General features: G+C 41.7%; 1 protein-coding gene across 4 annotated transcripts; it reads left to right on the top strand.

Moving 5' to 3' along the window:
• Window positions 1-315: 315 nt before the first annotated feature.
• On the top strand, window positions 316-14,560 carry PAQR3 (progestin and adipoQ receptor family member 3). 4 transcript variants are annotated; one of them, XM_073002044.2, is made up of 8 exons: window positions 321-347; window positions 1,840-2,108; window positions 4,678-4,840; window positions 6,527-6,682; window positions 8,327-8,524; window positions 9,511-9,601; window positions 10,096-10,244; window positions 11,517-14,560. In XM_073002044.2, the coding sequence occupies exons 2-7, from the start codon at window positions 1,924-1,926 to the stop codon at window positions 10,233-10,235; spliced, it is 933 nt and encodes a 310-aa protein (XP_072858145.1). In that variant the 5' UTR covers window positions 321-347; window positions 1,840-1,923; the 3' UTR covers window positions 10,236-10,244; window positions 11,517-14,560. The 4 variants fall into 4 exon arrangements, with proteins under 4 accessions (XP_078250618.1, XP_072858145.1, XP_072858144.1 ...); XM_073002043.2 differs by lacking the exon at window positions 321-347 and adding an exon at window positions 373-505; XM_078394492.1 differs by lacking the exon at window positions 4,678-4,840 and having other exon boundaries at window positions 316-347.
• Window positions 14,561-14,829: the final 269 nt, after the last annotated feature.

Below are 14,829 nucleotides of genomic sequence, written 5' to 3'. Positions count from 1 at the left end.
CGTTCCTTTTCCCCGCTACCGTCTCCAGGGCGATTTAAACGGGGGAAACCCAGCAGCGGTTGGCAGTGCCCCCCAAATGACCGCCTTTCCTTACGCGCATGCGCGCTTCTAAGCCTCCCTCATGGAAACGGCGAAAAGAAAGGAGAGACCGTTAGCCAGGCGGCCGGCTTTCGTTGGGCGCGTGATGACGCAAGGGCGCGCGCCGGAGGGGGCGGAGCGCGCGAGTGCGCGGGGGAGGCCTGATTGGTGCGCCGCTCGGGGAGGAAGAAGAAAGGAGGGGGTGTTGTTGCCTGGGTCACGCGAGCGTCGCAGGCTGATTGCGCAATCCGGCGAGCGATGGGGCCGCGGTGAGCGATGTAGCCCGAGGGGGTTCTCGCCTCACGGAGGGCGGACGGGCGGGTGGGTAAGCGAGGGCACAAGCAACGCGCTCCTCCTCCTCCTCCGCCAGGATGCGCGGAGAGCTGCGGCAGCGGCCGCCGGGGAAGGGGCCGTGGCGACGACCGGGGTGAGTCTGCGGCTGTAAAGCAGCCTTGCCCCTGCCTGGGGGCGGGCGGGCGGGGGCTTGGACTACAACTCCCAGAATCCCACAAGCTCCCCCACCTCTTGTCCCGGGATGCAGGGGGAGGTCGGGAGTTGTAGTCCAACACCTCTGGGAGACTCCCCCTTGGGGAACTGGCGCTCGCAAGAGCATTCCCTTGACAGCAGCCTGTTAAAAACCCTGCGTAGCCGGTGCCTGCTGGCCTTGGAGGCTTGGGTTTCCTTCCCAAATACCGGACCTGCCCTTTTGTAAGCCGCCTAGAGTGGTCATAAGGACCAGATAGGCGGGATATAATTTAAATAAATAAATAAATACATAAATAAGTACATAAATATGCTTGTCCTGCGGGAGTGGGCAGCGTTCCTCTCCTTTAGGGCGGCTACCTTGGATTAATAAATTTAAATTATTTACAGTAATCCTTGAATGTGCAGCAGAGATGTGCATGATTCCTCCCATGCCAGCCCCCTTTTGTTTGTGCTTACCTCTGGAAGGACTCAACCCCTGCCTGTCAACAAGCAAGGTGCGAATAAACACCAAGGGGTTGCAGGTAGCACACGGTTTTCTTTCAATGTTTCCACGGAATTCATTCATTTATTTAGAGCATTTTTACCCTGCCTTTTTTTTCTCTTTGAAAAAGGACCCAAGGCGGCTTACAACACTGCAAGACAATGTTTCAAGTTGAAAACAATGCACTGTGCATGTGGAGTTGTGTGTATATGCAGAGACAACTTTTTTAACAGCAGACAGCACTTCAAGCAAATCTGCTCAGCCTCCCAGATTTGTGCTGTTAATTGCTTTGTTTTAAAAAAAATTATTAAGGTGATGGACAGAACAGAAATGTTCAAATGGCATGACCAAAAAAATTTTTTTTTACTTTCCTTGGTTGCTCTGAATAAAAGTACAGAAAACTAAAAAGTTTGCATTACAGTAAATTTTTTTTTCTAAAGATGTAGTTTATCAAAGTATTCTTATAAGCATAATGACACTTCTGCCTTCTTACAAGGCAGAAGCCAAAATATGTTATCAGACTGTAAATAAATATTAGCTTTATACTATGCCATATAATGCTAATCCTAGTACTATTATGTTACTATTAGTATTGTAGTATCTTTTTTGTTATCATAAAAGTTACAATTTCTCAGCTTTGTTTAGCAACTCATTTATATTTGTGTGTGTAAATCTATGTGCATATGTGGATATGTATAGAGTGGTGCCTTTCATCACTGTTTAATGAGAGATGGGTGAAGTGTACTATTTGCTCTTGTGTATCTTGTGTTTTTTTTTTTAACATATATTTTCAGATAAGGGATAGCAGAAGCCAGATGCCTTCAGTATTATTCCATATTTTTACTGATGCCTTGATTGATTACTGAAACACTGCTAAGATGCATCAAAAACTCCTGAAGAGTGCTCATTACATAGAGCTGGGAAGCTATCAGTACTGGCCTGTTCTGGTGCCTCGAGGAATTCGGCTGTATACCTATGAACAGATTCCAGTGTTCCTTAAGGATAATCCTTACATCACCGATGGCTACAGAGCATACTTGCCTTCCAGGCTGTGCATTAAAAGGTTGGGATCCAAGTAGTTCAGTGTTAAGATTTACTAGCTAGGTTGTATTGAAGCCATGTTCCATTTTAAAAATTTCTGTTTCATTAGATTTCTGCTTTGCTTTAGTAAAGCCGCTAGTCAAAACAAGTACATTATTTCTAATGTAATTATCAGTGTGAAATAGTACTTTGTTTTGTTGGTTGGGAATGTGACTGCTGATTAGATCTCAAAAGGAAGAGGCAGAGATCCTGTTCCTTATGCTAATTTTTTGAAGCAATTTGGCTCCCACAGGTGTTCACACAGGTGCAGTGCACTGATGCAAGACCTCAGACTGAGCCAAAATGGGAGGATGCAATGTGTGATGCACGTCGGTTGGCATCCTCTCAGGATGGATTTGATTTAAATTGAGGTACAAATTACAAGTAGGGACATGGTGGCGCTGTGGGTTAAACCGGAGAAGCCTCTGTGCTGCAAGGTCAGAAGACCAGCCGTCGTAAGATCGAATCCACGCGATGGAGTGAGCTCCCGTCACTTCGTCCCAGCTCCTGCCAACCTAGCAGTTCGAAAGCATGTAAATGCAAGTAGATAAATAGGTACAGTGGGGTCTTGACTTAAGAACGGCTTGAGTTAAGAACATTTTGACTTAAGAACCGCTCTCATAGGAAAATATTGACTTGACTTACATACTTAGATTTGAGTTAAGAACTAAAAAAACCACGTGGGAGGCAGGGAAAGTGCAAAATGTGAACTTTCAATTAACTGCTGGCCAGTGAAAAGGGTGCCTGTCTGCTTCCTCACTCCTCCCAGCGTTTAGAGAGTGGATTGGGAGACAGTCTTCAGACTGCCTGGTACTGTCCTGCCTGGACTGTATTTTCCCTGCCTTCCCTGAACCTTTCTTGACCTAAGAAAAAAGAAACAAAATATCCCCCTCTAGTGGTTGAAGGCGGAATAGCAGCTTCCCATTAGTTTCTATGGACGGAAAAGAGCAGATACGGATCAAATGGTTTTCAATGCATTCCTATGGGAAATGCAGATTTGACCTGAGAACTTTTTGACTTGAGAACTGCCTTCCAATACGGATTAAGTTCTCAAGTCAAGACCCCACTGTACAACCTCAGTGGGAAGGTAATGGCGTTCCGTGTCTAGTCGCACTGGCCATGGGACCACGGAAACTGTCTATGGACAAATGCTGGCTCTATGGTTTGGAAACAGGGATGAGCACTGCGCTCTAGAGTCGGATGTGACTGGGCTAAATGTCAAGGGGAACCTTTACCTTTTACTATAAATCACTACTCATAAAAAAATCTATTTAATCGTGATTTTTTTTTTCTGTCCAGAGTGCACTCTTGTATGGTCTTAATGAAATCACTTTTTTAAACAAATGCTTGCCTTGATTGCCTCTACCTCCAATCATTATTCATGGGCACTTGTAGTATCTAAAAGTGTGCTCTTTGAGTGAGAGAAGTAAGAATTTGACTTTGTCTACAGAAAGTTGTAGAGGCACAGTAACTGGGGTTGCCCCTCAGAAGGAATCAGCGTCACTCAAGGAAACAACTGAATGCAATCCCAGAGATTTTATTAGGGCTTTCAAGAATTTCCAACACTATATCTTGTCAAAAGGGGCGAGAGGAAGTGACTTCCAGGAATAACTTTAGTCAAGACTGGAAAATAGTATTGATCCTGAATTGATATATTGATCTTGAATTGATATATTGCTGTTATCAAGTATGTTCTTCTAGACACACAAACCCAGTTTGACAATTGCAGAGTTTTTTTTTTCTGATGGTAGGCTGAGTATGAAGGGAAATGGAAAGATTAGTCAAAATAATTCATACTAAAGATGGCGTAACCCCGTAATATTGAAGTCTCCACCTGAAAATTAACTGATGCTACTTAGCAAAACTTTTTTCAAAAGATTAATCCTGTTGCTTGACATGAGCCAAATCATAACTTTTGGTCCATTCTTCCCCAATAAACCATTCCTGTGACGTCTTTAGGAGCCCATCATGACTTGGTGCATGCATGCATGTGCTCCCAAGATCATTTTGTTTACTAGAAAGGAATGGACCAAAAGTTGCAGTTTGGCATATGGTAAGCAGCAGGATTTCAATATCTCATGATGTTGAATTAAGCTTTAGGAGCCTCATGGCGCAGTGGTTAAACCGCTGTACTGCAGCCAAAACTGTGCTCACGACCTGGGGTTCAATCCCAGGTAGCCGGTTCAAGGTTGACTCAGCCTTCTATCCTTCCGAGGTCAGTAAAATGAGTGCTCAGCTCGCTGGGGGGGGGGGGGTGGCAATGTGTAGCCTGCATAATTAACTTGTAAACCGCCTAGAGAGTGCTTGAAGCACTATGGGGCAGTATATAAGCAGCACACTTTGCTTTTTGCTTTGCTTTTTATAATTCCTGTGCCATACTGTAAATAGCCCTGGCACAAAAATACCGAACTAGGCTGGAAGACAGCATACGGGCCAGTTTTCATAGCAGGATACAGTGGCAACCATCATGTTTGAAAACAGGATTGGACTGCCATCTATAAAAGTTGATTGTGTGCAAACCAGTTATGGTTGTTTTCTCCTTCATGTTCTAGCCTGTTCATTTTATCCAATGAAACAGTCAACATTTGGAGTCACTTACTCGGCTTTTTCCTCTTCTTTACTTTGGGCATATACGACATGACTTCTGTGTTGCCTTCAGCGAGTGCCTCTAGAGAAGATTTTGTTATCTGTTCTATTTGTCTCTTCTGTTTTCAAGTAAGCCCCTTTATAAACTCTAGTCCAACCTTGGGGGAAGGGTGATGAGCAAGGAGGGAGGTCTTACCCCAAGGTAAGGCCTGTGGGGTTCTGCTAACTGTAATTCAGTCACCAGTCACATTCACTAGTGAAAGAAGAGTTGCATTTAGTGTTTTTTTTTCTTTTTACATCTGAAGTATTTGTAAGTATTTGTGTCACGCATCATTTAAAAAAAAAGGAACTTGAGACAGTTTACAAAAGATCCTAAAGAAATAAGCAAGCATGCATGCGTAGCGTTGGCCTGCAAGTTTTGCTGAACTGTACATTGAAAGGAGGCAGTTAATCACCTCCTCCAACTGTTTTTGCTTCAAAAAGCAATCCTCCTGGCATAGTGATGACTTCCATGTGAGGAACTCTTGTTTTTTTAGAAAAGAGAATAATGAGCCTGTTGTTTTCTTCATCCACAGTAATTTTTTTTCTTACTGGGCATTGGAAGTGCAGGCTCTGAACTTTTCAGTAAAATTACTTCTGCCCATTCGTATAGCCTTTAGTAAGTTCTTTTGGAGTCGTGAGTGGAATAACAGTTCCTGAGTGGTAGAGCCGTATACCTTTGCTCTGTGTGGCACAACTAGAAATGTTTCTTAGGTGCACCCTATTGGGCCTAAATAGGAGACCAGCACGTCTCATTTCAGCTCCCTGGCAAGTGTGTGACGATCAAGCCCAGTATGAACACAGCTTTCCTCTGAAGCTTCAGAAGTGGAGGGGCACGATTTTCTATGCCATGTGAATCAGTTCGTAAATAGTTGATGTTCATTTTATCAGTTTTCACTTGCAATAATGTGAAAGGGAGAAATATACTTTTGCTTGTCAGATAGCGTGTGTGTGTGTGTGGCAGGTACAGTGGTGCCTTGCTTAACAATTGCCCCGCGTTACAACGAAATCGCTGTACGATGATCTTTTTGCAATAGTAATTGGTCTAAATAGGGTTTTTTTTTCGCTTTGCGATAATCGGTTCCCTGCTTCGGGAACCGATTCTTTGCAAAACGATGTTTTTTAACAGCTGATTGGCGGTTTCAAAATAGCCACCGGTTGCTTAAAATGGCTCCCCACTGTGTTTAGGGACAGATTCCTCACTATACAGGCAACAAAAATGGCCATTGTATGGAGGATCTTCACTGGACTGTGAGTTTTTACCCCATTGGAACACACTGAATGGGTTTCAGTGCGTTTCAGTTGGGTTTTTAATTTCGTTTTACGATGTTTTCACTTAATGGCGATTTTCCTGGAACGGATTATCATCATTAAGCGAGGCACCACTGTATTCCTGTTGCATGTGAGAGAAGGGAGATGCACTTAACAGAGGATTTGTCCTCTGCAGCTTTTTCAGGTAATAAAAAATACTCGCAGCCTGGTTAGGTTGATCTCTAGCTAAGATGGAAGTCAATTTAATGTTTCAAATGATTTATTTAACCAATTAAATGGTGGCACCCTATTCTCAATTGTAGTATGAGACCTTCATCCTCAATAACACCAGTGTCAGAGCAACATGTTTTATGGATAATTGAGGACTAATATTCTTCTTAAACACCCCCCCCCCCAAAAGTCAAATTTAATCTGGTTATTCTTTAATCTGGTACCTTATTGCTTGAGTCCCATGAAATCAGACCCTGAAGAAATTAATGTCAATGTGTTTGGATGTTTTTATAGGTCTGTATGCTTTGCTCAGTAGGGTACCACCTCTTCTGCTGTCATCGCTCAGAGAAGACAAGTCGACGTTGGATGGCCTTGGATTATGCAGGGATTTCCATTGGTATCCTGGGCTGTTATGTGTCTGGAGTCTTTTATGCATTTTATTGCAATAACGTAAGTTGGCATTCGCGGCTTTCCTGATATAGTTTTGCCTTTGATGTTCTAGCCCTTCAGACTTGCACTGTGGTTGAATAATTTGGTTGGCAGGGAAAAGCTATTAAGGATGCATGTTGTTCAAATCAAATGTATTTTCCCCGTGAAGAAAATAAATGAAAAAAAAAAACCCAGCTTTCTTGAAAATATTTAAATTTGAGAAGCTGGTTTAACATGGGATGTAACCTCCTTTTAAAAAAGCACATGGGTCTAGCTGACATTACAGATGAGAGTTCTGGAGTTTTGGGACTATATCTCCCAGAATTTGCCCCAAATTCCCCCAGACAGAATTCTGAAGGAGGCATCCAAAAACCAGAAGTTTACAGACCGTGTTTCACTGCGTACACATGGACTGCCATCACCTTTCAAGAAGGAAATTTGAAAGCCTAGTCTTTCTGCTCACTAGGCTCTGTAGAGGGCGCCTCTCAAAGCTCTACCCGTCCCACGAAGCTTTGTGATTCCTGTGAAATTGTGCCATGTCCAGACAGCGTTGGAGCAGTTTCCTTCTTGAAAGGCAAATAACAGTGATGGAGACCCATAAAATCTGCTGTGTAAAGTGTAGGCTTCTTGGCTACTTCTCCCAGAATTCTGCCTGGGGGGAAATTCTTGACATAGTCCAGGGGTTGCAGTCCAAAAAAACAAACAAACATTCAGTTCCTAGCTAATATTCCAGTTTCATTCAGAACTGTGTCCAGAATAAGCGTGCCATATTTAATTCAAACATCTCAAAGTTTAAGGGAGACAACATATTCGATTTGTGCAAACAGAGGGTTGAACAGGCTACGTCAGTCAAAGCCCTCACCCTCCTTACCCATGTAACAATAGTTTAGGGTAGTTATGCTGAGCCAAAGTTGTCAGCGGATATCCTTAATTTTGGATCCATGATAGTAGCCCAATTCCATTACACCTCTGCTGTCTTAGAGAGATGAATCTAAAAAGTAGTTAATTGCTTAAAACTGTGGATGCACATAGCAGTTTATGGCAACTGGCAGTACCACCATAAACAGTACCACCATAAACACCATAAATCCTGCTTGCAGAAGGGATTTTCACTGGTGCTGAACTTTATTCTGAGAAAGTATGGCATTTCCCCATGACAAGTTGTATAAAGCTGAACTATTAAGCGTTAATATGTAACATAGTTCCATTTGTTTCAATGGACCAGTCTCCACTACTATGTGCCAAAGCAACATTGGAATCACATGGAGAAGGGCTTTACGCTGTATTACGATAAACAGGAAACCGAGCAGTATGTTTGAGAGCTGCTTTCTCATAAATTGAATGATGTCCTGGACTACTCCCACATTGCTAATCCAAATCAGACTGAGGAATGAGAGCAGCTTCACTGTTGTTAGGCAAATATTGTTAGTGCATGTTCTAAGTGAAGGCTCTCATTTATCAGGGAAGTAAAACCCATCAAATGAAACAGCGCATCTTTAGATCAGCAAAAACATACCACTTTTTTAAAAGGGTTCTAATGTTTTGATATTTAAAAAGACTATAAGTGAAAATAGTGTGCTGCCTTTATGGCTTTTATGTTTTCAAGACCTGGAAGGCTTTATTTGTATCTGTCTCCTGACCTGCCTTTTTTTATCCATTTTCTAGTACTGGCGTCAAGTATATTTGATTACTGTCCTTGCTATGATCTTGGCAGTGTTTTTTGCTCAGATCCACCCAAGTTACCTCACTCAGCAGTGGCACAGGCTGCGCTCACTCATCTTCTGCTCTGTGTCAATTTATGGAATTATTCCTACCATCCACTGGATTTGGCTTAATGGTGGTGTCACTGCATCAATTGTGCAGGTGAGCTGAATACTTACAAGGTTTGCAATTCTGGCCTGCCCACGTTTATCCCAGTATAAGTTTCCATTGACTCTTTATGGGGACTCCTTTGAAAATAAGTTAGAAAATGAAATCCTAAACCAACATAATTCTTCTTCAGAAAGGAAGAAAAAGAGAAAACAAATAAATAAATTTTGTCTGCATCATTAGGGCCATCTCTGTTCCTAGATCGTGTTTTCTCCTTTCTACACTAATCCTGTCAGTGTAGTAAGTGGGGATTTTGTAAGTCACCTCCCCTGTAAGTTCTGGTGATTCAATGGGCCTACTGTAATTGCCACTTAGTAAACTAAAGAACAGGATTTCAGCCCCAGATTTTGGAGAACAGTGAGAGTAACTTCCACACTATCTCAATACTAGTTGATTAGAAACTCTTACTTTGATCATTATAGGCATAGTAGTAGGCATCCTTCAGTCTCAAGAGACTATGGTAACGTGCTGTGTATGGAGGTCTTGGAACAGTGTCTTGTGTGGCTGAGAAGGCCAATTCGAGAGTGACACATTGAAGACAAATACAATCTGTCCCCTGCCCAGCTCCCTGGTTTTGCTTGTTTTGGGACTGCCTCTTTGCCTCGGCCTGTATGAAGTCTTTTATAGGCATAATGCAGAGAAAATAAGACCTTCATTATGGGATTTTTGGTGGGGGAATTTGCTGCTGTGGCTTCATTTCTAAATATCTTATTTTTTATTTATTTATTTATTTTACTCGGAGAGATCATAATACTGTGGGTAATACACTCCATTGCATTTCAAGTATGCCTACGTTTAAAACAAACAGAAGTGGTAAGACAGTGTGCTTCTCAATAAGGCCCCTTTACATTTGAGTTTTAGGGACCTACTTATGACTTGATTTCTGTTGAAAAAGATTAGTCTTCCTTGCCTCCATGTTTTTATTAACTCTGGTTCTTGCTGATCTCCACAAGCACTAACCTTTCTCCTTTTCCTTCCAGGAATTTGCCCCCCGTGTAATTGTGATGTACTTCATAGCTGCCATAGCATTTCTATTCTATATTTCCAAAGTCCCAGAAAGATACTTCCCAGGTAGAGACACTTATTCATTAGACTGTTGGAGGCACATACTTTGTAGTTCTTGGATTGAGATTGTATGGCGGCCGCAGTCTTGGGATTGGCATGGTGCTGTGCCCAAGTTATTGTGTACCTGCTAAAGGCACATGGGCTTAATCATCTGGGAATCTCAGTGTTACAGTGGCAAAACCCTGCTGTTGTGTGAGCATCAGAAATTATGGCATGAAGCTCAAGATCCCTGTAGTGGCAACCCATGTGCCTCTGAGAATTCCTCAGCCATCGATGAAGTGGATGGCCCCAGTGGTAATAAATAATTTCGTAGGAAGAGAAAAATGTCTTCTCCACTTCCAGAAATATGTTGACAACCTTTCACATGTCGGTAGGGGGAAAGGATTGTTTCCAGATCATCCGGGAAGGAATAAATATATATGAAGTGCCCAATTGCACACAAGCATTTGGATTAATAAAAGAAGCGTTGGATTGATTCGTGTGTTTTCTCCTTCCTCAAGGGCAGTTAAACTACCTCGGCTCAAGCCACCAAGTGTGGCACATCCTTGCAGTGGTGATGTTATATTGGTGGCATCAGTCTACTGTGTACATCATGCAGTACAGACACAGCAAACCTTGTCCAAGCCACCGTGCACGCTAGCACACAAAGGTATGATGGTCTGTTAATAGGAAAGGAGGGGGAAGAAGAAGAGTTAGATTGTTACGGGAAGGGCATTTGCCTTTTTTTATTTTTAAGAAAGGTGGCCCAGATGCCATTTCTTGCCAAAAGTTATATAAAAAAGGGCTGTTACTCATTACAAATGAGAAGCTGTCTTTTTTGGTGCCCTACCACTTCCTTTTGGAGTAATCTTTGGCTGTCCAAGATCAATAGTGCACATAGTGTGATCTCTGCTCTTGACAGCCTTTGTGGCTTTCTGGGTTTATGAACCCAATCGGAGTATCTGGTCCATTTTTGCCTACACTGCGCATCGGCACCCATTCTAAGCTCCAGGCAGGAGCTCTTGCTAGAGTTGTACATGGAAATATCAGAGAGCACAAGGCAGCACTAATACAATGAAAGTGCTGAAATTTGCTTCCTTGAATCCCAGCCCCTGACTTTTAGGTCAAGAGGTCCTTTCTGAGTAAAATATTCCCTTACCTTCCTATCTTGACACTACATTTGTTGGGCTGTCAATTCCTAAGTAGCCTCATCGTAGGGAAAAGCTGTCATGCAGTGAGGGGGATATAGAGAACAGGCTGGAGAGGTACAATACACACATTCCAACCGATTGTACCCTCTCACATGTCTTGGTTGTATTCAGGCATTCCTTTTTTCCAAACATTGATACTTTGCTTCCATCCAGTTCATGAATTGAGTTCATGAAAGGTTAAATTTCTGCCCTGTGTGGTTTTCCCGTGCTAAATAGAAAGTAGTGCTCCCCCTGACTCTGTTGTTAAACATGGTGGAAGATGCATCTGAGGTCTGCATTTTATACAACTACATCCATTCTGGCCAAAAGGAGTGGTTTATTTTTTAACATCCCCCCCCCAATTTGTCATGATTGGCAACAACTTTATTTCTACCCAAGATGTTTCACCACATGATGATGATCCCATGCCCTCCTGTATCTTGCTACTACATTGCATCTTCCAAGACCTAAGAAGAAAGGAGACTCCAGCATCAAACCCATCTTTCCTTTCTCTTTAAAACCATGGGGACAGGGACCTCTTGATCTGTTTCAAAACAGGTTTATTTCAATATGAGCTTTTGTGGCCTGCAGTCCACAAAATGGCAATCCACAAAAGCTGAAATAAACTTGTTAGTCTGAAAGCTGCTGAACTTTGTTTTTTGTTTTTACTTGAAGAGTTGGATTTCTTTGTAGCATTGGATCATAAGGTTGTACGTTGCAGCCCTTTGAAAAGGATTCTGTTTGTTTTTCAGAAATTCACTGCTGTTCTGAGATTGTGGTGATGAACGTCTTTGGTTGTATGCTCACTTCTGGAGCATTACCATAAGTGACTGTTCCCTTGGAATTCTTGCTGTTTGGGGTGGTATGTTAACAGGCATTCCTAAGACCATTAGAGGTCTCCAGCAGCCAAGTAAGTTTCTCTTAATTTGAGGACAATGAAAAAAGCTGCAGCGGATCACCCTGTATCCGGGTACTGTAACTAAACCATATAAAAATTACTTTCAGATTTGTATACGTATCTGATATACAAACAGTAATAAAACATTTGCCTGGGAAACTTTAATTTTAATCATCTCGGGGGGGGGGGGATGCATGTATGTGAAGTCCCTGCTGTAAATTTTCATTCTGGGATCTCCGCTTGGAATATGAAAATCCACGTAGCCTGATGTAACTTTTTAACATGTTCTGTGTCTTTGCACTGATGTTTGCTGTTGTAAAACTTTTAGCTATGGATTTGATGGATTTTTACTGGACTTGTTTACCTGTTCAATTTACTTGCTGTAACTTTTTTCCAGTGGTAATTTAACATGGTAATCTTTGAAAGAAGTGTTGGACTTAGTACTTTTAACATGTTCATTGTTATTAGTCAACAATGCAGCACCTTGTAGTTTAAACAGATGCCCCTCGAGTTTTAGGTTTAACATGTATAAATACCAAGGTTTGTTTGTTTGTTTGTTTTAAGATAACTATAGGGAGAATCAGCACTCAATAAACATGTTTGCTCTTTGTTGACTATGAAGAATTGCTCTGAGCTATCACATAGCAGGATGATACTTCCCTATTGCCAAATGCAGAGTAGTTGTTTGTGCCTAGGCAGCCACTCTCTGTTCTTTCTGGCCTTTGAGAAAATCAGTTCTTTTAGTTGTGTCTGGCCAGTAATGCTGGCATTACCAGGTTTTGTGAGCAAGTGCATATTAAGACGTTACATAGAAGCTTGAAGTAATAGTACTTAATATGCAAAATTTTGAGCCAGGATGCTGTGCCCATTATATTTTGAACCAGAGGAGAAAGTTATCAGTCTTGCTTTCTGTATTCCTTTTTAAAAATCAGTTTTTGAACCCTTAATTGATAAGCTAAAAGTTAGTAAATGACTAGATGAGAGCCAGACCAAAATCTACTATAGACTAGTTGAAAGTCTATTGTGAACATATACCTGTGTCTTGTGGACTTATTCCAAACATGATGTTTGCTTCCCAATGCCAGCCCTGACTGTAACCAAGTTTCAAGTACTGCTGTTTACTTTGCCTTATAACTACTGATCCTTATCCTTTGCCTTATAACTACCAACTGCATTGGTACAATTGCATCATTATTTAAAAAAAATGCTTTTCTTTCCCCTCCTTTCCATCACATCCTATATGTGCCAGTACTACAAGGCTGGTTTCACTCATAGTGATGTTGCTGGTGGGGTGAAAAATTCTACAGAGGTTTACTGGATGTGGATAACTTGTTTAAAAAGAGCAGCAGTTTGCATCATCCTTAATAGAAATGGGATATTCATATTCCTGGGAATACGAATAGAAATTACAGCACCAGAGGTGCCTGGGATGTCCAATCCCTGCCCTCCCCCAACTAGGTCCAATTACTGGTCACTGCACAGCAGGCCTTATTCTCATTGCACCAATCACAGAAGTAACGTCGCCAGCACTTCCCTGCACAGCCAACTGCTCAACAGCTGAGTGGGGAGCCTCATCTCACCGGAGTGTTTGGCTCCAGGGGGAGGCAGGGAAGTCCCAGCTGGGCTAATTCTGCGATTGACGCAACAAGAACGATGCCAGTTGCGTGGTGACCAGTAATTGGACCTGCCAATTCAGAGAGAGGGATGGACTTCTCAGGCAGCTGTGGTGTGGATATCTGTATTCCTATCCCCAGGGATATGAATGTGACTATCCCAAGTCTAATCCTTAATTAGCAAAATTTCCATATTAATTTAAATGTCTAAACTTAAAGAATCCATACCTGTAGGTTTTTGTTTACCACAACGGCACCTTACTGAACTAACTATACGCACAGCATAGCATTCATGACAAAGTATAAATTAAAAAGCTGTCCTTGTATATGGCAACTGTAAAGACATCCATTAGGGTTCTTTTGTTTCCTGGTGCAAACTTAAGAGGCAGAGATACTAGCAACAGCAGGAGACGACTTTCATTTTTTCCTTGTACATGTTCAGTACCTGCTCATATGATATTCTAGTCTTGAAATGAACTTTTTCTTTAATCAAGAGTTCAGGCTCACTGGGCGCAATCCTATTGCCAATTTGCACTCAGGTTAAAGGGAACGGGATTAAATATCAATGTCAGATTGTTACAGCTTAACTATGCTGGTTGTATTCCTGCTGAAGATACATATTGGCACATATAGGGTATGGTGGAGGGGAAAGCTCATCAGTATCAACCAACAGGAAACAGCAGTGACTTAGACTTCATTCCTTAAGAACTATAAATTGGCAATAGGATTCCGATCACAGTTCAATGGATGTAAAATGTGGCATGCTAAATCTGGTGAAATGATGCTACAAGCAATATTTGATGTTCTCTTGGGTGGGGGAGGATATTTCTATTTATAGTTTGTAGCATTACAGAAAGTTCCTTATAAACTCTCCTGCTCATGGCCTATTTTATTCTAGAATAAATCCCAGTTTAATGTTTCAAGACAGGATTGTGCCCAGTAGGTTATGTATAGTACAATGGAAATCGGCATCTTACCAGGAGGTTCTAAGGTAGACTGATCTCCAGTGATAGCTGTACATCACAACTGCCTATGCATATAAATCAGCTTGTTTTAAATATTTTTTTCAAAAACAATAGTTTTCTTCTTTGTTAAATGTAGCCTCCAAAATAGTCCTCCTAAAGTTACATTATAAGCCTTGGTGTGAGAACTGGTTTGCTCTAACCTTCTATATGTAGTTAAATTCACTACAAAAACTTTGCATTTACACATGTGCAATCATGTTACATAACATGTATTATGTAAATAATTGTCTCTGTAAATAAAACAGTATGTGGCAAATGTACCTGGTTTGTTTTGTTTGTATATGGATAAACAGTGTTCAGCAGCAGAGGCTGGAGGAACTGGGGAAAGAGGTGAGGAAAAAGTGTTTTCTAACTTTTGTATGCACGGTAGATCTATATCACTTGTTTGTCCTTGCTTGTTTGTTGATAAAACCCACATAGAGTTCTCAGAACTAAGTGTTTTAGCAGCACAAGTCAAAAGATTGAAGAGCTGTTAGTGTCAGAGGAACCACTGGTCTAAGTCTGGCTATAACAGCTTCCTGCATTCATA

The sequence above is a fragment of the Pogona vitticeps genome, chromosome 5, assembly GCF_051106095.1.
Source record: "Pogona vitticeps strain Pit_001003342236 chromosome 5, PviZW2.1, whole genome shotgun sequence".
NCBI classification, from domain to species: domain Eukaryota; kingdom Metazoa; phylum Chordata; class Lepidosauria; order Squamata; family Agamidae; genus Pogona; species Pogona vitticeps.
Note: the sequence above shows the minus strand (reverse complement) of the source record. Positions and strands in the feature narration are given on the sequence as shown.